General features: G+C 43.7%; 1 protein-coding gene across 1 annotated transcript in view; it reads left to right on the forward strand.

Moving 5' to 3' along the window:
- Positions 1–22,603, forward strand: part of crybg2 (crystallin beta-gamma domain containing 2) — a 61,617-nt gene that overhangs the window by 1,889 nt on the left and 37,125 nt on the right. Inside the window, exons 2-3 of the mRNA XM_061255945.1 lie at positions 8,987–9,098; positions 15,721–20,363. Coding sequence (XP_061111929.1) covers positions 8,987–9,098; positions 15,721–20,363 — 4,755 coding nt within the window. The remainder of the gene's footprint in view (positions 1–8,986; positions 9,099–15,720; positions 20,364–22,603) is intronic.

Genomic DNA, 22,603 nt, shown 5'->3' on the forward strand with positions numbered 1-22,603 from the left:
TAAGATCTCTGTTCTTTTTGGTCTTCTGCTGCTATAGCCTATCCACCTAGAGGTTTGCCGTTTTGTGTGTTCGGAGATGCATCTTCTGCATACCACTGTTGTAATGTGTGGTCATTTGTGTTACTGTCATCTTCCTGTCAGCTTTGACTCGTCTTTGCCTTCTCCTCTCACCTCTCTCATGAACAAGGTGTTTTTGCCACCAGAACTGCTGCTCACTGGATGTTGATGGATCAGCAGTTTCTGAGATACTCAAACCACCCTGTCTGCCACCAATAATCATTCCAAAGTCACTTAGATCACATTTCGTCCCCATTTGGTCTGAAAAACAGCTAAACCTCTTGACCATGTCTGCATGTTCTTATGCATTTAGTTGCTGCCACATGACTGGCTGATTAAACAATAATTTCATTAACAAGCTGGTGTACAGGTCTACCTAATAATGTGCTCCCTTAGTGTATATTCTGATGCATCAGTGTACTTCATGGAGACATCGCCTTGGATGCAAATTTCTGCACTTCTGCTGGACTTCACCCAGGTTTCGTTTTGGTCTGAAAGAGGATGTGAATCCATCACCCTCAGCAACGGTGTCTCATACAGAAATCTAATATGGACGTACAGTCGGCTCTAGAATTATCGGCACCCCTGACTTCCAATGTACAAAAAATACTTTTAAAAAATCTAAACATATCAATAATTATATGAAAATGAATTAATTTCATGAAAAATCCACTCCAATTTTGCTTCTGACTTTGTGTAAATGTTCTTTATATGTATATTCAAAAATGAACATCCAAAATATTGGCCTCAATGGATTTGTAATTTACCGAAATAGTCCCCTGCGTCTGGAAATTGGGGTTTGTGTCAATTTTGGAGCGTCATGTCTTTGCCATTCATGCAGGGAAAAACCTGAAAACGTGTACAATTTTCTGTATTTTCCAGATAATACCTCCGATTTTCATAATACTGCTCAGACAAAAAATGTTTTCTGCACATTAGTGTGTGCAGTTTGCAGTGATTTTCTTCTGATACAAGCATATGAAATGAGAACCAGAGAGGTACCATATGGCTTCTCTCTTTTTGAAAAGATTTAGTTTTTGCTAAGCACCATGTACCTCTGCATCCCATTCTTCTCAAGGTCACTTAGCTTGAACACATGCAACAATGGCACGGTTGTCACTTGTATCATGTGGCCAGTCAGTTTTACACAGCAGTGTTTGTCCTCTGTGTTTTTATTGGCTCCATAAAGGCAGCTTGTGTAAACATTGAGAAGTATGTTCTGGTGTATGCTTGGGTAAACAGGCAGAAAACAGACACGCTGTGGACTTGGAGGACAGTGGCTAGTAATGAGCTAGTGTGGATGGATTGCCAGTTCAGCACAGGTCTGGGGATGTTATTAAAACATTTTATTGAAAAACAAAAAAGTGACAATATGTACAAAAAGTACTATTTGTTGAAATAATATACTAATTGGAACTTATTTATCTGGATCATGTTACTGCCACTATAAACAGGATCCTTTTATTATATTATCCTGTTCATAAGGATGTAATGACAGTGTTTGGTATTATATTCTCCTGTTCATACGGATGTAGTGACTGTGTTTGGTATTCTATTCTCTTGTTCAGAAGGATGTAATGGCAGCGCTTGGTATTCTATTCTCCTGTTCGTAAGGATGGAATGACAGTGTTTGAATGCCAGACCTCCCCCATTCTATGTCATAAGGAATGAGATTTTTATCAACAGCATGGCTCTCCTGTGTTTGGGATTGTGGAGTCTGTTGTGCAATGCATCAGGTTTGTGGCAGTGTCCTGTGCTATATTTTTGCAGAGTCTGTGCCAAACTGCCTCTTAGCTTCCAAATTCTGTTTTTGATTGAATGAGAACTTGCACAGTTTGTACTTGACTTGACTACAGCTGTTTGCTAGGCCGTGCTGGTTCTAGCAGAGCCTGTTCTGGATGGTGTCCAGTCATGCGCAGTCATATGTTTAAGTGTTGTTCATTTAATATCTTTTGGGTTAAAAACGGCATCTGAGGGTGCAGTACTCGTAAAATAGCAGTTCTGTTGGCACCGGTAGCATTGATGAAGACGATCCTAAATCAATCATGCCTATGTGTCTCTGTTCCACCCTCGGGCCCAGCTTTAATCCCTGTTCTGTCAGCGAACACATAGCTTGGTGTTCAGCCGGACCAATGCAAATGCTCCAAGGCATTCAGCAAGGCGTGTCACTGTTCAATGAATCAATAAATTGGACTTATTGACATTTGCCAGTTCCATAATTCATTAAAATACCTGGAAGTTCAAGATCATTATTTGTGGTCATTCAGTCCCTTCTGATATGTTTAGTCCTGCATATTGTGTTTTATACCATCATTGAAAGGGAAATTCTCTTTTGTAAAAATCTCTTCCTCAGCATTTTGCATCAAAAAATGCATCCAAATCCAGACCCCACTTACTTATGTCAGTACTGACTACTAGTATTCAGGACTACTAGTATATCATGTCAAGATGATAATCCAATCCACAATCTTTAGCCTGCTATCTAGCTAGAAAATACAACCCTGGGTCAGAGCCCGCTGGCTCTATACTATTGTATTTACCCACGGCTGACTGAAAGTGAGCCAAATATACAACACCAAGGTAGGACTATAATGGGAAACTTGGCAAGAAGTTTTCTAGCTGTACTAATTTAATATCCAGTGAGATAATTTGCCCTAAACATTTATTTGTCAAGAGGCAAGGCTGTAAGAAGATGATAATGCTGTAATGATCTGCTGTTTTAACAGAATTATATCTGATTTATTTCTATGGGACAGGTTATAAGGGTAGTATGCAGGCAACTTGTCTGTAGTGCTGTAATGCTAGTAGTTTGGGATTGTAATTAAAATGTTATTTGGTCTATTGCAATTAAACTTATTTTAGTGTTTAAATTAATCAAACAGACACTGTACATTTTAGCATAGTTTGATTCCTGATACCAGGAATTGATACCAAAACCTCTTTGCACTTGAATCGATCTCTATGAGAATTGAGGGGTGAGACTAGATTCAGCTGTAAATTACGTTGATACAGTATGGAGCACATTTGTTGGCTAAGTGTCTTTAAGTTATCAAGGATCTTAGGTATCAAATGAGCCTCAAACCATCATGCTGCTGCCAGATATGTAGATATAAATATGACAAGGGATGTTTTTCCTGACTAATTTTCCTGTTGAGCTCGATGATTCTGAAGAAACAACCCTGGAAGTATCAACAGTCCCCTCCAAATGTATTGGAACAGCAAGGCCAATTCCTTTGTTTTTGCAATGCACTGAATACATTTGTGGTTGAGACAAAAAGATGAACATGAAACAAGAGTTCAAAGTTTCAGCTTTTATTTCCTGCTATTCACACCACGATGTGTTAAACTACCTGGAACATAGGACCTTTGGTATCAAACCAGCAAATTTTTAGCAAAGGTATTGGAGAGAGTATTTAAGTAAATGAACGTAAACTGCACTTCATATCTGATAGCATATCCCTTGCTTGCATAAACTGCATCAAGCCTGTGACCCATTGACATCACCAAACTGTTGCATTCTTCTGTTGTGATGCTTTTCCAGGCTTTAACTGCAGCCTCTTTCAGTGGTTATTTGTTTTGGGGGATGAGATACCTTCACCCCGGCCCTGTTGAGATCGTTTGTGGTGTCACTGACTAATGTCTTGGGGGTTTTCTTCACAGCTCTCACAATTTGTCTGTCATTGACTGCTATTGTTTTTCTTGGTCGACCTGTTCGATGTCTGTTGCTCTGTATGCCAGTAGTTTCTTTCTTTCTCAAGACATTCCAAGTTGCTGTACAAGCTGTCCCCAATGACTCTTGATAACTGCCTCACCCTGGCTCCAAAAGTATCCTCCACTGCCAGAACCTGCAGGTTCTTTCTGTACAATATACGCCGTATCCGTCATCTCCTGACGGAGAAAGCCACTCAGCTCCTAGTCCAGGCGCTCGTCATTTCCCGCCTGGATTACTGCAACTCCCTCCAAGCCGGTCTCCAAGCTTGTGCAATCAAGCCCCTCCAGCTGGTCCAGAATGCTGCAGCCAGCCTGATCACCAGTCAGCCCAGGTCGGCTCATGTCGCCCCGCTTCTCATTGGCCTCCACTGGCTTCCTATTGCCGCACGCATACGTTTCAAGGCCCTAGTGTTGGCATTTCAGGCTGCTAAGGGGACTGCCCCACCTTACATCCAATCCTTAATCACTCCCTACTCCCCAGCTAGACCACTCCGGTCTGCCAGCTCTGGTCGCCTTATGGTTCCCTCACTACGAGCACCTGGCAGTCGAGCTGCACGGTCACGCCTGTTTTCCGTTCTGGTTTATCAGTGGTGGAATGACTTGCCTACCACTGTCAGGACAGCAGAATCCCTCCCCCTATTTTGACACAGGCTAAAAACACACCTTTTCAAACTCTACCTTAGTCCTCCCTCCTGATTTCCCCTGCCCCTTTCTGATATCCCTATCCCTCTTGTCTAACCCCCCAAAAAAAAATAAAAAAATAAAAGAAATTGCACTTATGACTATATGTTTAGAACAACACTTCAAGTGTATTTTACTAGTTATGGATGTGATGCTTTAACTTGTGGAAGAACCTATGCACTTGTAAATCACTTTAAAAGATTAAAAGCGTCTGCTAAATGACAAAAATGTAATGTAAATGTAATCCATCCATCCATCCATTATCTTAACCCGCTTATCCTGAATAGGGTCGCAGGGGGGCTGGAGCCTATCCCAGCATACATTTGGCGAAAGGCAGGAATACACCCTGGACAGGTCAACAGTCCATCGCAGGTCACACACACACCATTCACTCACACACTCACACACTCATGCCTACGGGCAATTTAGACTCTCCAGTCAGCCTAACCTGCATGTCTTTGGACTGTGGGAGGAAACCGGAGTACCCGAAGGAAACCCACGCAAACACGGGGAGAACATGCAAACTCTGCACAGACAGGCCCTCGGCCGACGGGGATTCAAACCCAGGACCTCCTTGCTGTGAGGCGGCAGTGCTTCCCACTGCACCATCCGTGCCACCTGTAAATGTAATGAATTCCCTTATTTTCTAAGCTTTGAAATGGCTTGCTTTCCTCCCAACGACAGCTCTCTGGTCTTCATGTTGGTTTATCTTTTCTAATACAAATACAGTCTTCACAGGTAAAACCCAAGGCTAAAACCAAGAGTAGACATTCAGAACTATTTTATTGTTTAACCAATCAATCTAACAGGACACATCTGGGCTAGGAGAAACACCTGTTAGTAACATGTTCCAATTTTTTTGCTCACCTAAAAAATTGGTGGTCTGATACAAAGGGTGATGTGTTCTAAGTTGTTTAACAAATCTAGATTAAAAAAAACAGGAAATAAAGGCTGACAGTCTGATTTGTCATCTCATGTATATGCTGCGAGAGAGCTGCAACTCAATCATCATGATTGACGCAAAACAAAAATCAATAAGCATATTATTTCATAAAGAATTTTTACCTTTAGCCACCTGTTCAACATAGTAGAAGTGGAAAAGGCAGGCAGGATTGCTGTCAAATCCCAGCACCATGCTCGCACACATGTACCATACACTAGGTGAACTTTGGGTTTGCTGACCCAGAGGGCAGCTTGAAGCGGGGAGACAGTCTATCTGTCAGGGAGTGGAAGAGGAGGAAAAAAGTCTAACATTGGATAGCATATGAAAGAAATTCATTACAGTGGTCAAATTCCATTCCACTGCGCATTAATATTGTCCAGTCTGGACCGCACACTGGCACAGCAATTTTAATGTTGACATTCGGATCCAAAACCAGACATCAGCTCCTCACAGTTCTGCCCCAGCAGGATACAGCCCACACAGATGAGTCATATTCATATGCATGACTTGAGCTCTGTGCATGGAAGCATGTGTATTATCCCATCCTGTGGATCCCGATCGCATCCCATCCCTTCTTGGGTTCTGAAGTCCCAGTGTTTGCTTAGTCCTTTTACTTACTTCAGGAGTACGATGTCACATGCCCTCCAAGCCTCCATAACCCAATAGCTGTTTATTCGCGGAATAACTGCGCTTCTGTTGAACGTGTAACGGCACCACCTTAGTCACATGCAGTGTGACTAGCCAGGGTTGTGAGAGTCTTCCTCACTAGGGGTAAGAAAATATTCAGTGTCCTCACAGACCTGTGAACTGTGTCAGCTGGGAGATTGATGGGGAAGCCCAGACTGACAGTCCTACAGTAATTACCACCTATGAATTGGCGCACATGAACTTTGGTTTGGGAAGTGTCACACCTGGCTATGCCTTTTTATGGCTCCATGGCGGCGACAGCAGTGGCCAGAGGCATTATATTTTCAGGTTGTCCGTCCGTCCATCCATCTGATTCTTGTGAACGCATTATCTCAGGAACGCCTTGAGGGAATTTCTTCAAATCTGGCACAAATGTCCACGTGGACTCAAAGTTGAACTGATTATAATTTGGTGGTCAGAGGTCAAGGTTGCTGTGTCCTCACAAAAGACCTTTTTGGCCATAACTCAAGAATTTATACACTATGACACAATTTCACACAAATATCTAATAGGATAAACTGATGAAGTGATGATAAGTAATACCTTTTATTAAATTCCTGAAAGTATTCACTACTATATTGCTACTATATTATATGAGTCTGGACTGACAGGGATGCAAACTCCAAACCTGACTGGTCTGCGAAGGCATACAATTGTGAGGCAGTTATTTCGCACTAGTTTATCTGTGCTCCTGATGGCCTGCTGCTGAGAGACCCCTGACACCCATCTCCATCTCCCCTACCCTCTGAACACCCATGCCCTGCAGCAAAGAGTGCGCTCCCACAGATTCAAAACTCACACACAGACCCGTTCATTATTCATAATTAGTTATTGCGGGAACATTAACAGCGGTTAACCATACGCTAACACACGCGCAGATGGAGGCTTTCGCGAGCTCCGAATGACACATACCGCGTGAATGCCCTGCGGTTTTGTGGAAAAAAGGCACGACAAAGATGCAGTTTAATTGACACATTGTTGCGCCCTTTGTAAAGCGGGAAGCGCTGGGTTCGCATTCCTCGCGCGTTTCCGTGTCACTCAGCATCCTGCGAGAGGAGTGCGATCTGGTTTCGACAGGCGTGTGCATCGCGGGGTGAAAGGTGCAGCGGGCCTGGCCAGTCAACAATTTGGATATGGAAAGCCCTGGTGTGCCGGTCCAGGTGCCGTACTCCCGTCGGTATGCAAATGCGGCTGCTGGAACGTGTGAGGTGACCTCACAGCCAAGTTCCTTCACTTGACCCCTCTTGTCCTCGAGGTGAGATCCCGGTCTCGAGTTCGAAGACGGCTCGTTAGCCGAGCCTCCGACAGGAAGCCACCCTCCTGCTCGAGGCATTTTAACGCTCACTCAACAGAAGCATTGTGCCGTTGCTTACATAAATGCACAGACACTCATCCACATTGCCGGCACACTCAGCCTCTCCTCGTTTAGCTCGTGATTTATGTGGCAACAAATTGGGTGTGCCTGGCGGGGTGGGGGGGAGGGAAGGGGGGAGCGGATGAATAAAGTTGTTGAACCCGTCTTCTTTCGAATCAGTCTTCAGCACCTCTGCTGTGCTCCTCAAAATGTGTAGGCGCTGTTGCATATCCATTAGCATGGTGCCTTTGCAAAGAACAATAAAAGCTTGTATGCAATAAGGGTATTTGCTAAGCAAATGGATGTGTTAATGTGGTCCTATCCAGTGTGATGGAAGGTAGCATGTGAAATTATCTGGAAAGCATGTTTGGAGTGTGAGTGCTTGTTAGAGAGGGAATGAAAAAGACTCCACAGTGTGACACACTGTCAGTTCTAATAAGAATCTGTGGAAAACGGTTTGGTTTCTTTTTTTGAGATGTGACTGAAAAATTTGAAAAATGTACCATAGGAATGTAGTAGTATGTGCCCTAAGGATGTCTAAGCATGTACTAAGTTTCATATAATGTGAAATATACTAAGCATAATTAACCCCCCCCCCATTCCATTGTGTGTCTGCGCATTTCAATGTCATGTGACTTAAGGGTGATAATTTACGATACAGTAATGCACTGTCTACAGGACCTACTGGAAATGAGCTATGTGCAAAGGTATTCTGAAAATATTAACCCTTGTGGTGTGTGTGCTTACTAGCAACTGTGAAACTGTGAGCCTGGGTCAAATGCATTCAGTGACCCCTTTTTTATAGGTATACCTGTACGCCACCTTGTTAATGCAAATATCTAATCAGCCAATCATGTGGCAGCAACTCAACATATAAAAGCACGTAGACATGATCAAGAGGTTCAGCTGTGATTACAGGGTTCAACTGCTGATCTCCTGGGACTTTTGCCCACGATGGTCACTAGAGTTTAAAGAGAGAATGGTGTGAAAAACAAAAACATCCAGTATGTGGCAGTTCTGTAGGTGAAAATGTCTTGTTGTTCTCAACCCATATGGTCTCAGCAGGTCTCTGAGGTCTTCTGATCAGGGCTTACTGGTTGTCCCTCGCACTAGGCTCAAAAGTAAAGGTGACCGAGCCTTCGAATCGGTGGCTCCTAAATTGTGGAATACTCTTCCACCGAACTTAAGAGCTGTGGTGTCTGTGAAAAATTTTAAAAAGCAGCTAAAGTCTCATCTCTTCAGACAAGCGTTTGTCTAGCTGTTTTTGTTGGTTTTATTGACTGTTATTTTATGTATTATTATTGTTATTATTTATTTTTATTTTTATTTTTGATCCCGTGAAGCACTTTGTGACTCTGTCTGTGAAAGGTGCTATATAAATAAAATGTACTTACTTACTTACTTGTTAATGAGGGAGGTCAGAGGTCAATGACAGAAAGGTGACAATAGCACAAGTGGACACTGAGTGTATAGCCAGGACATATGGAATGATGCTGGAATGATAAGCCAAATTAGGAAACCCTGTGCTCATATGTTGGCGTTTTCTTCTCCAGCCAGACTGAATTGGATGGTTCCGGAACAGGTCTGGACAAGGATGGTATCGATTGGCCTAATGGTGGAAACGGCAAGAAGCTCAAAATGTATGGCACCGCTCCAAGGTCAAAGGTCAGTCCATATCCTCACTATTGCCATGATTAGGCTTCAAGGATGTCAATATTGCTATTACTGAAAAAACTTTACATTTAAATGTAGTAATGAGTAACTCTTTGAAATGTTTCCATAATGTTTTGGGATATTTTATTGATTTGACTCTGTACTCAACACATATAGAGGTGTAATCAAACTATTCACATGTGGTTCATGTGCACAGTTTTTTATACAGTTTGGTTTCACCATGTAGAAATTGCTAAATTGCAGCACCTTTTATATATATATCTTTTTTTTGCTGTTCCAATGCTGGTCCTCATGTTGCTTTATGCCAATAACAGAATCCAAGGCAATCAAAAGCCTAGAATCAAGACTAGATACAGAGAGCTTTCTTTTGCCTGCTAAGGATATTGAGCATACCTGAATAATCAGAAAACTCCTATGAAGCCATTTCCCTTTCATAATAATCTGAGAATCCACAATTCAACCATGTGTCAATTTGATTGATCACAAAAACTCAATTGTGGAGTATGGAGCCAAATCAAGAAACAATGTTTGTCCCAAACATTATGGAGCTCACTGTATTTGTTGAACATAAGATATGTAAGACAATAGTGTCTTCTCCCACTCATAATTCTGTAATGATGAAGTGACATACATTGTCACAACAAATCCAAGAGTTGGCATCAGTGGTGGAAGGGCCTGAGCAGCATGTTTGATTGACAGGTTTTACAGGTTAGCCAGCGTAGAAGGTGGCTGTGAGTGTATTTGTCACTTGGGCTGTCTGTGCTGTATCAGATACCTAAGACTCCCCTGGTCAAACAGGTGTGTCTCCACCCAGAAAAAGGACTCACAGATCATCTTATAATATTTCACCTGAGTATAGCCTAGCACCTGCCGCCCCTCCTCCCCCCTAAGCCCCTTAGGCATAAATAAAGCTAGCAGCTGGGTGCGAGTCGCTAAAATACCTTCTGTGAAGCAGAGAACCTGTCTGGGCACTGGTGAAGCTGTCATTTATGTTGGAGGACTGTATACTAAGATTTTATATGATTTCATACAGGATGAGCAGCACAATACGTGATTCAAAATGTGCTGCATGCAATATACTGTATGTCTATTCCAACATATTTGTTTACAGAACATTTTGTAGTTAATAGAATATTTAAGTGCATTAAGGCTTTAAACTTCTTTTCACCCCTTAAGTATCAGGCTTGAAAATAAAATGGTTACTATTCTTGAACCCTTTTGTCTACAGGCATAATCCCGGTCTCTTCTGAAAGGTAACCCTCTGGGGTTTATTTTCCAAGAGTCAGAATTACTCTTAAATATTATTAAAGCAAAGAGAAGCCCGAACACAGTAAAAGAGGAAGCTTTTATTCTCACTGAAAAGATTTTCTGTTTTTGAATGGATGCAGATTTTTGTAGCTGTGGCTGGTGCGGTTAGAAACACAATGGAGCCACAGCCAAACACTGGACATATCTTCTTTCAAATTTGGATACATGAAAACTAAATGATATCATGGGTCTTATGAGGTGTAAAATACTGCATTTTGCTTACTAAACTTGACAACACTTTTTATCCTGAAAACAAGCGTTTGCACTTACCCTTGCCTGTCACCATCCCCCTATCTCTCTGTCTCAACTTTGCCCTCTCCTTGCATTCTCTTCAGACAGCAACAGGTCAAGAAGGTAATACAAAATTAAGTACAATAATAACATATTGTGTAGCAATATATTAATTGAGGTCTATTGATTTAAGTTTTTATCAAATACCTAACCCCCATCAACAAGTCATGCACATTCCAAAGGGTATTTATTATTCAAAAGCAGGCTGGGTCCTTATTTATAAGCTTACTGAATAATTATTTATTTTGAGAATGTATTTAGTTGCTCACCTTATACAAAATGGGGACATGTCACTGAAAATGCCCTGTTTTGTGGAGTCAAATGTGTTTTCACTGTCTTCCTCAGAAATATTCACTCTGACAAAAGATTCCTTGGAAGTCCTCCAAAGGAAGTCCTCTATTTAGACATAATACATTTTTTGTTGTAAAACGTCAACCTTTTTTTCAAAAGCGCCACAGTATCAGCATGCATATTGAAAATGCTACGGTTTTGGTGAACAAATGCTGTCTTGTTTTATGCAACCTAACAAACTATACATAGTTTAAAACGTAATGTTATTAGCTAAAATGCTTTTAAATAACATGCACTTTGCAGCACAGAATTTAATAAAAGTAAAAAAAAACTTGATTATGAGTGAGACTTAAGGGGTTAATCACATCTGCTGGATCATTACAGATTTTTTTTGTGGCTAATATGCGCTTCATATGTTTATTTTTTGCTTAGCTGTCTGTTGCATTGCCCTTACAATGTTGTGTTTGTTTTGAACAACTCAATCAACAGTTAATCGTTGTGTCTACTCCAGTCTTATTGTGTCAAGTGGAAATGTGGGTGTGCCTCAGGCTGCCAGATCTCTCCTGCTGGTCAAGCTTTCAAGCAGGCGGTCCGGGCGATTAATTAAAATCTAAAGATCGGACCCTGTCTCGGCTTCATGGCCATGGCAGTAAAGCAGTGGATACAAGCGTGCAGACCACCCAGTCATATTTAAACAGCTCTTGCTGTTCTGCAGCCAGTGCTACTCAGACAGAACGCACACAATGGGTAAAAGTGGCCTTATCATTCCTTGGCAACTGCCATTTACCTGAGGAAAGGAACTGTAATGAAGAGTACTCTTACTATTCGTATTGTGCTGTCCAAAGGATGTGGTAGTACTGTAAGTAAACTTTGTCACTGTACAAGTACAACAAAACGTCATTTGGAACAAGCCTGTAGATGCCCAATTAAATATAAAAAGGCCATAAGGTATAAAACGAAATAAGAGCTAAAATACTTTACACATGATTGCACCTGAAGAAAATATTGCTCAGAACAGATTAGTTGCAACAATAAATATGTAAATAAATAAATGGAGAACAATCAAACAGTCACAGTGATTGTTAGGTATTACCCTTATTGCACTTAGGAGGCTGAGAGAGCCTGAAAACAGTCAGACCACATCCAGTTCAGTTAAACGGGTAAAGGGGCGTAGGGTAGGGGCGAGGGGGTGTGCTGTGTGTTCAGCAACATGACAGCATAGGGGTCAAAACTGTTCTTCAGCCTGGTCGTGTGAGCATATAGAGCTCTGTAACTCTTGCCAGATGTGCAAAAGGGTGAAGATGCTGTGTTCGGGGTGGGTCGAGTCTTAGGACAGAAGCCCTTTTATAAAATATGTACCACAAATGATGACAATAGATATAATCTGCCTTTATACCTGTCATTAGAGATGTAGTGGAGACTGAATTCTCATGAGGCTGCTCAGTGAAATTCCTGGGCGCGGAAAATAAATTATATTATTTTATTATTCCCGGTCTAGGATAAAACATTTTACTACAAGCTCACAGATCCCATTCTTCCTCCAGGACCTGGGACAATGTTCCCATGTCGCTCCCCCCTGATGGCAGCCCTGCTCGTAATACAAGCAGCGTAATATAAGCAAGTCTGCAACCTCACCCTCCTGCAGCCACAGGGCACTGTCAGGATACCGATTCCAGGCCCCGCCCTGTTTCTCACCGGCGCTTCAGCTGAGTTTTGGTTGCCGCCTTTTCTTTTAGGTGTTAAAACCACTTGCAGTCGGATGGCCGGGGGAGGTGTCATTTTGGCTGTGTAAACCTGCTTCAGTAATCTACCCATTTAATACATTGCCATGACTAATTGTCTCTGCTGTCGTGAGGAAAATATTTTATCTTGGAAAATTTAACTGATTCATTCGTTTTCCGTTTACTCCAGTGATTGGAATTGGTAGAGCTAAATGTTTGAGTGGAATGCAGGTGCAGACGCAGGAGGTCTGGTTAATGCAATGTGCTGCTTGAATTCAGACCACAGCGGAGGACATCACACACAGCAAAGCACGAAACGTATTGAGCTTAGCGTGACTTAGTATATATTATGCAAGACGCTAAAAAACGAAAAACAAAGGGTTCAACACCTTGCTGTTACGGTGTTCCTCCAGTAGAACTTTTATGTGTATGGTAGAGACACATTTTTGGTTACATAAGCAGATGCGGCAAAGCAGCCAATGTTTTGTTGTTGTTTCACCCGGTTTTTCTCTTTTTGAGAAAGCACTCTGCTTGAACCATTAAAGCATGTCTAGACCTGACTTTTTTTTTAAAGCTGAATCTTATCTCTGCGACTTAAGACAGTTCACTTCATTAATCCCAGTGCGAGGTGTGTCTCCAGCTGCTCTGTGCATGATTAATTAAAATGCATACCTTTATCCTTAAACTCCGTTTGCTCAAGCCCTCGTGTACGCTCATACATACTCATACATACTGGACCTCCTGTTGGAGCTGGAAAGCCTGAACAGACCCGCTTCAGCTCATCGTAGAGGCAGTGCTGTGTTGCTGCACTAGAGGGCACTGCAGAGCAGTATTTGTTGAAGTGGACATTTACAACTAGATTTGAATCCCACAGGGTGCTGAATGACATTTCTCAACACCCGTACTTTCGCTGCTTAATTCGCCAGTGTCCGCAAGAGAGCCACGCTGCTAGCTGAGAGAGAGAGAGAGCCATTCAGCAAAGTGTAGGGTTTGTAATCACCAGCATATACACACATGTACAGTAAATACAGTTGATATACAAAATATAGACTGTTGCCTTTATCAAGATTTTCCCCTTCAACTGACTTTGGGCACTTTTCAATACCTTATTTTATCCTTCTCCTTGCCCCTCGACTGACCCAGCAATGGATCAAGGTCCTCCATCTTAAAGGACATTCCGATACATGAAATGCTCCTTGAAGGAGCGTAGAGCGAGAAGTCCCCCAGAGGACGATTGAGGAAGTACAGGTGCAAGCATGTTTTTTTTGGAATGATTGATGGATGAACGATCGACTTGGAACTGTGGATCCAAGTGTCCACATCTGTCAAGTATCTAATTGATGTGGCTTCAAACTGACACTTTAAAGAGCAAAGCCATTACATTCGTTAATACACATTTTCCTAACTTCCTCCGTAAGAATGCAAGAAATGCCCCGTACTTTGTTGCGTGTATTCCTTTCATAGCATATGTAACCGGCCTGAGGCTGGAAACATACTTTAATTTTGTTGTGCTATTTGTACGCAAAGCGGTTGTGGCGCAAGCATCATTGTTCACATACTTGTCTGCTTACTTTTGGTCTGACTGGAGGTATATCCACTCGGGGGCAGATCAGGACCAGAATAAGTTTCCACGATCCTTCCTGGCTTCATAGCGTCTGCTGTGTCACTAGCCATAAAATATATGCCGTCCCCACGGGCAGCAAACATCTTATAGATTTTTGAGAACTAAAAAAATTGACTGCAGGATGTGTGTTGGCAATCTTGCGTATGCATTTGCATTATTTAATTTGCATAATATGTACTTTCACTGCTCATTTCACCAGTGTCCACAAGAGGGTGCCACACTGCTAGCTGAGAGAGAAACCTCTCATTCAAAAATGATATATGTATATGTACAGTAAATATGAATATATTTAATTGTAATGTGACCTTTATCCACATTTTATACTCATAAGGCATATATTTTCCCATTCTAAGGTACAGTATGTCAAGCCAATAGAGCAAATGAGGATGTTCTCCTCTAATATGGCAAATGATATTACGCAGCACCTCAGATATTAAACAGAATATTGGGAGTGTGGGGGCGGGGGTTACCATCTATTCTTCTCAACCATTAAGCATGAATTAAACACAGAGACTGGGACAGTCCTTTTTGCTTTTTTCAACATACCCTGCCCTGGATTAGGATCTTGCTGATAGCTTGAATGATGGCCTCTTTTGTGTTCTTGTGACACATTCCTGACCAAATAGCAAAAGCAGGCTCCTCACGTTACTCCCAAATCATATCACACAATCTGCATTGTGAGAATATCAAAGGATTCCAAAGTATGTATCTCATTTTCTTACTAACAAGGGTAATGTGTTCTTGCATAGGAAATTGTTTTTGTTGGAACTGAGGGGACGATGCAGAGGCAAATGTCAGGTGGAAAATATGGTGCAACAGGGGGAGGTGTTGCTGATAGCCATTTAATTGGTCAGATGGGCACTTTGTGGGTTGCCTTTGATTTGCAGATCACTCTCCTTTCCTTCAAAGAAGAAAGGAACTAGTATCTAGATCTGTAGTCTACTGGTGGTATGCAATTCATAGAGCAGTTCCTGATAAAAAGTATCTGACACACCTTGTTCAGTAGTTTTATTGGCTGCTGTTAAAGATATCATACGTATTCTTGAGTGTGGGTGATGGTTCCAGGTCCTTGTATAGTTGAAGAACGATGAGAATTCTTTGGGAGTGGCCTTTTCATGCACACTATTCATCTGTGTTTCACAGAGAATTGTTTGGACCATAATTTATATGTAATCACTATATTTTTAACGGTGAAAAAACTGGTAATTTCAAATGGATAGCAGTTTACCAGCACTGGAGTACTGGAGGACTGTTCTAATGAAAAACCAGTTGCTGGAACTTGCATTTAACCATGGTAAGTGAGTGTTTTGTTCGTCTTACTGACCTTCATGTCCTTGTCCGTGAACATTCTCTCTCTCTTTCTCTCTCTCGCACACAGAAAGGGTTACTCAGCTACTCTGAGACTGACCTCCACAAGCCCCGGAAATTTAAAACGTTTTCTTTCGCCTGGAAAAAGAAGAGCAAGCAACGTGCAACCACGCCTTCCCATAATGCAACAGGGCCAGACACCCCACAGGGCCAGGAGGAGGATGACCTGGAGGAGAGCGTGGACCTGACCCCTGACCCAGGGCACGCCACTGATAGGCGGGTCAGATTCTCCGACCCCGAGCCACCTGAGCCGCTGGTTAATCTCCCTCCACCTTACGGCCCTGTTGACCAATCAAAACCGTACAAAGAGATACCAGACACTCCTGCTGTCCCGGCCGGGACGGCACCAGTGCATGTGGGCGGAGAGGAGGGCCAGGAAGTGCAGGCTAAGGGCCCAGACGAGCCTGCTCCACTGACTGGGCGTGGGGAAGAGCGTGAGGAAGAGCGTGGGGAAGAGCATGAGGAAGAGCAGAGCTCAGCGGCCTCAGCTGCTTTGGCGGCCCTCTCGCGTGCTGTGTCCCTGCGCAGTGGCCTGCCCAACACAGAGCCAGCTAGCCCCTCTCGCTCTCCCCCCACTCCGCCAGTGGCCCCCGACACTGATTCCCCCCTCCCGGAAACAGATCTCCCTCATGACGACGCCTCCCTTCTCAAAAATGAAATCTCTGAAATGGCCGGCCCAATATCTTCCCTCTCAGAGCCTGTCGCTTCCAACACTGACCTGTCTTTCCCAAAAATTCCGCTTTCTGACACCCCTATTCCCGACTCAGACCTCTCGTTTGCTCTTGCTGGGGAAACTAACAACTCTCTCCTCTCAGAAGTTCTTGGTGGAATCTCTAAAACCTCCCTCCTTAGTACTGACCTGTCTGATGCAGCTACCCTTCCTAATACTGACAGCTTTGTCCCAAAAACTGAGGTCTGTGACACTGTCATTCCTGATGTCGACACCTCTCTCCCTAACACTGACCTCTCTGACACTGTTGCCCCTAAAAGCTCTGCCAATCCAAACACCTCTCTTGCATACACTAATTTTTCTGATGCCCTTTCCCATGACATAGATTCATTTTTCCCCAAAACTGAAATCTCAAACATTGATGCCTTGGACCCCAGCTTTTACAGCACTGACCCCTCTGACACTACTGTTACCAACACTGACAGCTCTCACAAAATTGAGGTCCCTGCTAGTAACCTTCCTGGCACCGATATCACCCTCAAATACACTGACCTGCCTGAAACTGCTGTCTATAACACAGGCACCTCCTCTGCCAAAATGGAGATCTATAGCAGTACCATTCCCAAAACCTCGCTTCCGTACACTGATTTTTCTGATGCCCTTTCCCATGACATGGATTCATTTTTCCCCAAAACTGAAATCTCAAACATTGATGCTCCAGACTCTTCTATCCCCAACACTGATCATTCCAGCCCTGTCATTATCAAAACTGTGCTCTCCCCGGCCAACGATGAAATTTTCTTTCCCAAAACTGACATCTATCAACCTGCCAACACTGACCCCTCCACCCCCAACACTGACATCTCCAGCCCTGTCATTATCAAAACTGTGCTCTCCCCAGCCAACAATGAAACCTTCTTTCCCAAAACTGACATCTATCAACCTGCCAACACTAACCCCTCCACCCCCTACACTGACATCTCCAGCCCTGTCATTATCAAAACTGTGCTCTCCCCAGCCAACAATGAAACCTTCTTTTCCAAAACTGACATCTATCAACCTGCCAGCACTGACCCCCCCAGCCCCAACACTGACCTCTTCAGCCCTGTCATTATCAAAACTGTGCTCTCCCCAGCCAATGATGAAACTTTCTTTCCCAAAACTGACATCTATCAACCTGTTAGCACTGACCACCCTAGCCCCAACACTGACATCTCCAGCCCTGTCATTATCAAAACTGTGCTCGCCCCAGCCAACGATGAAACCTTCTTTCCCAAAACTGACATCTATCAACCTGCCAGCACTGACCCCCCCAGCCCCAACACTGACCTCTCCAGCCCTGTCATTATCAAAACTGTGCTCTCTCAGGCCAATGATGAAACCTTATTTCCCCAAACTGACATCTATCAATTTGCCAACACTGACCCTTCCACCCCCAACACTGATCATTTCAGCCCTGTCATTATCAAAACTGTACTCTCCCCGGCCAACGATGAAACCTTCTTTCCCAAAACTGACATCTATCAACCTGCCAACACTGACCCCTCCACTCCCAACACTGACATCTCCAGCCCTGTCATTATCAAAACTGTGCTCTCTCAGGCCAATGATGAAACCTTATTTCCCCAAACTGACATCTATCAATTTGCCAACACTGACCCTTCCACCCCCAACACTGATCATTTCAGCCCTGTCATTATCAAAACTGTACTCTCCCCGGCCAACGATGAAACCTTCTTTCCCAAAACTGACATCTATCAACCTGCCAACACTGACTCCTCCACCCCCTACACTGATCATTCCAGCCCTGTCATTATCAAAACTGTGCTCTCCCCAGCCAACGATGAAACCTTCTTTCCCAAAGCTGACATCTATCAACCTGCCAGCACTGACCCCTCCACTCCCAACACTGACATCTCCAGCCCTGTCATTATCAAAACTGTGCTCTCCCCAGCCAACAATGAAACCTTATTTCCCAAAACTGACATCTATCAACCTGCCAGCACTGACCCCCCCAGCCCCAACACTGACCTCTCCAGCCCTGTAATTATCAAAACTGTGCTCTCTCAGGCCAATGATGAAACCTTATTTCCCAAAACTGACATCTATCAACCTGCCAGCACTGACTCCCCCATCCCCAACACTGACCTCTCTGATGGTCTTGCCCCCAACACTGAGAACATTATCACTTCCTATGCAGATGTTCACCTCAGAAACACTGATCTTTCTGCTCCAAATCTCCCCAACATTAACTCCTCCCTACAAAACACTGACCTTTCTAACAGTGTTACTTCCAACACTGATGAGGTCTCTGATGTTGACATATCCCACCCTGAGCTCTCTAGCCATGTCATTATCGACACTGTGCTCTCCTTGGCCAAAGATGAAGCCTCCTTTCCCAAAACTGACATCCATCAACCTGCCAACACTGACCTCCCTAACAGTGTTACTCCCAACACTGACATTTCGCCCCATTACACAGATCTTTCTGATGCTGTTGAAATCACAAATGTTGTTGCCCAAGACATTCACAACTCAGATCCACGTTTTCCTAACATTGACTCCTCCACTGCCAACACTGACCTCTCTGATGGTCTTGCCCCCAACACTGAGGTCACTAATGATGTCCCTTCCCATACAGATTTCCCCCTCAGAAACACTGATCTTTCTGCTATGAATTTCCCTAATATTGACTCCTCCCTACAAAACACTGACCTCTCTAACAGTGTTACTTCCATTACTGACGAGGTCTCTGATGTTATCACTCCTCACCCTGACCTCCCTAGCCCCGATGAGGCCTCCTTTCCCAAAACTGACATCTATCAACCTGCCCACATTGGCCTCTCCCTTCCCCTTCACCTGAAAGTTGACTTGCCAAGCCCTGGCCTGTCTGTCACTGAGAACCTCCATCCTTTCGATCCAAGTGCCGATGACTTGGAGCGTTCTCACCCTGACACCGCTGACCAGGATTCAACAGTTAATCTCTCAGTCGAAATTCCTGACACTATCAGTGACAGACAGGAAGCAGGGATGCAGGAAGACGAGTTGGATAGGGGTCTGGCAGCAGCAGAGACGGGCAGACAGTGTGAGGGTGGACAGGAGCCACGGTGGGATACAGAACATATCCCCAGAGGCCCTCAGGAAAACGAGACTGGTGATGTCATAGTGGTGGCTCCTCCCAATCAGGAAGAGGACCTGGATGGGCAAGGGGAAGTGGGTGTGCCCTATCAAGAATGTAAAGATGGAGGACTAATAGAAGAAACTAAGGAAGAGTTGGAGCAATGGAGAGAGGACAGGCAAAGACAGGAGGAAACGGCAGAGAAGGCGATAGAAAAGGTGGCAGCGGGCAGACTGAACTTGGAGGAGGTGGAAGTTGAGGGGCAGGATGGAGAGAAAGTTGCAGAGGCACTGAAGGAGGAAGGGAAGAGAGGGCTGCAGGTAGAGTACCTTGAGGTATTGGGGCAGAAGGAACAGGTGAAAGAAGAGATGGAGGTGGAGGTGGAACAGCGTCCCCAGTTGCCTGCCATGAAACCAGACTCACCTGTTCAGCAGGACTGTGTGCCTCAGGAATGTGATCCAGCCCCTCCCTCACCCACGACTGAAGGGGCGGAGCTCCCACTCAACCGGATAGTGGCAACAGAGAAACACCCCTGTGTACTGTTTTCAGAAGAGAAAACGGCAGAAAAGGAAGATCGCTGGACTGCCAACATACACAACACACAGAGAGAAAGCATTCTCACTGACACTGTTTCTGAGACCACACACACACTCACTGACACCGTTACAGAGGCTGCACACACACTCACTGATACAGTTACCGAGGCAGCACCCACACTCACTGATACAGTTACAGAGAGTGAACACACACTCACTGACACAGTGACAGAAGAGATAGACTCCACACACACTTCCACACTCGGTGACACATCTACAGGAACAGAAGACCTTCTACCGTCCTTTTCCTCACCAGCCCCTGCTGTACAGTAAGTGCTTTTGATTTGTCTCTATGCTTCTGACTGTTTTCATAATAGTAGTTTGATACCCGCTAAGATTGACTTCAAGATTGCTGAGATATTCTAGCTACATAGTGTGGGATATTGTAGCTACATAATGTAGTGTGGGATATTCCCGCTATGTAATGTGGGATATTCCAGCTACATAGTGTGGGATATTCTTGCTGAATAGTGTGGGATATTCTAGCTACATAGTGTGGGATATTCTTGGAACATAGTGTGGGATATAATTGCTGAATAGTATGGGATATTCTTGGACCATAGTATGGGATATTCTTGCTGAATAGTGTGGGATATTCTAGCTACATAGTATGGGCTATTCTTGCTGAATAGTGTGGGATATTCTAGCTACAAAGTGCCTGTTTTTGTTCATCATATGTACACACTGATCATAACGCTGATCATACAGTATTTACTGCATTTTGAGCAGGGTGGGCATAGATTACATGTTTGCAAGTTCATCACTAGTTTGAGTTGACTAGTTTTTCAGCAGGGCATTCTGCTCAAGTGACACGAGTTACTCACTTGCTCCACCGCTGCTGCAGGTGGCTGAGGCCCTATTCACTGACCTTGTTGACCCAAAATACCCCTGCATGCATATTCCCACCTCAGAGACACAGGGTTGAAGCCCTGGCCACTCAGAGAACAATGGCAACATTGTGTAAATCATTCAGTAGGCAAATAATAATTTGTTTAAACAGTCCATAAGCATAAGTGACATAACCATACAGTACATGGGAAAATAGTGTATTAAGGATCGTTGGACTCCATTTTCAGACGCAAAACAACATTCCAGCAATACAATGTACATTACTAATCAGGAGTAATTAAAGTGATTCATAGCTCATGACTAAGATGGAGTACTTAATTTACATGTATTCTAGAACCTGTCATTACCTATTGCTTGTCAGTCTCAGTGTGACTAGGCCTTAGCTATCAAGGTTGTTGGAGCACAGACTCATGAATGGGTCACATGACAGGGGTGTGCTTCAGAAGAGAAAAGAGCTGAATCCTTCCCTGGAGAGGGCTCTCACCTACATATCTCTGGCCAAGCTCATATTGTTCATGGACACAATAGCTCACCATTTTCCAATTTGTCCGACTTTCCCCCCATGCCCCCTCACACCTTCTTATTTTCCTTACTTCTTTTGATACAGCTCTCAAAACAAAACAACCGGCTCAGTGTTTCACAGTTTGCTATTCATACACACAGTTACATTACATTACATTATTGGCATTTGGCAGACGCTCTTATCCAGAGTGATGTACAACAAAGTGCATACCCATAACCAGGGATAAGTTTGCTGAAAGACCCTAGAGGGAAGTACAATTTCAACTGCTACCTGTACAGTTCCGCTTCGAGTGCATATACCTCAAAGGAATAAGAGATGTTCACAAGTCTCTGACCTCCGCAGATTTTGTAACGTGAAACTGTTCAGCTGTTTATTGTGAATGAAACGGTTTGGTCTTCTTACTGTCCAAGCTGTGACTTGGAATACGGTGCCTGCTGGCCCAGGTGAATTTGCTTTGGTCATAGCAACCCAGAATGCAGTTGTAATAACAGTGCAAGCTCCATCCTAGGGTATGAGTGCATGTTTAAGTGTTCCTTCGCCTCTGAATGGGACAGATGGCACAGAGGCAGGCTGAGGGAAGTAGGCTTGTAGGTTTGCAGTGGCTTTGCTGGTTGAGGATCTTGCGTCACTGAGTGATCTTGCTCCATTAAGCCAGGCATGCCGTTGTGCCAATGTTGGAATGTCATGAATGTCCAATGTGACGGTTGCATGGTGTGGCATTATGTTGAGTGAGAGATACGTCAAACTGGCATGCTGCAGGTTGGAATTTAAGGTGTGACATTTCAGAATGATACTGGCGCTTCTACCTTTATGGAGATGGAATGTACAGAATGTCTATTGAAATAAAATATGTAAAATATATTATAAAGATGGTGTAACACTAGCCATAAGAAAATGAAGCCATTAGTATACGTGTAGCTAAATATGCAGTGCTGTAGTGATGTATGATTTCGGCCTGATGTGTAGTGAAGATAAGCTACGTTGGACATGTGTGGCATATTTCTGCACTGAAATAGTTGTGTGCTGAGTGAAAGGCAGTGAAGACTGTGAGTCAGTGATGAGACCAGCATGCCTGTGGCCCAGTAGAGAGCACCTGTCTGAGCCAAGAGCCCCAGACAAACTGAGAGAATGCGCTGC

This window comes from Conger conger, chromosome 9, assembly GCF_963514075.1.
Source record: "Conger conger chromosome 9, fConCon1.1, whole genome shotgun sequence".
Taxonomy (NCBI): Eukaryota; Metazoa; Chordata; class Actinopteri; order Anguilliformes; family Congridae; genus Conger; species Conger conger.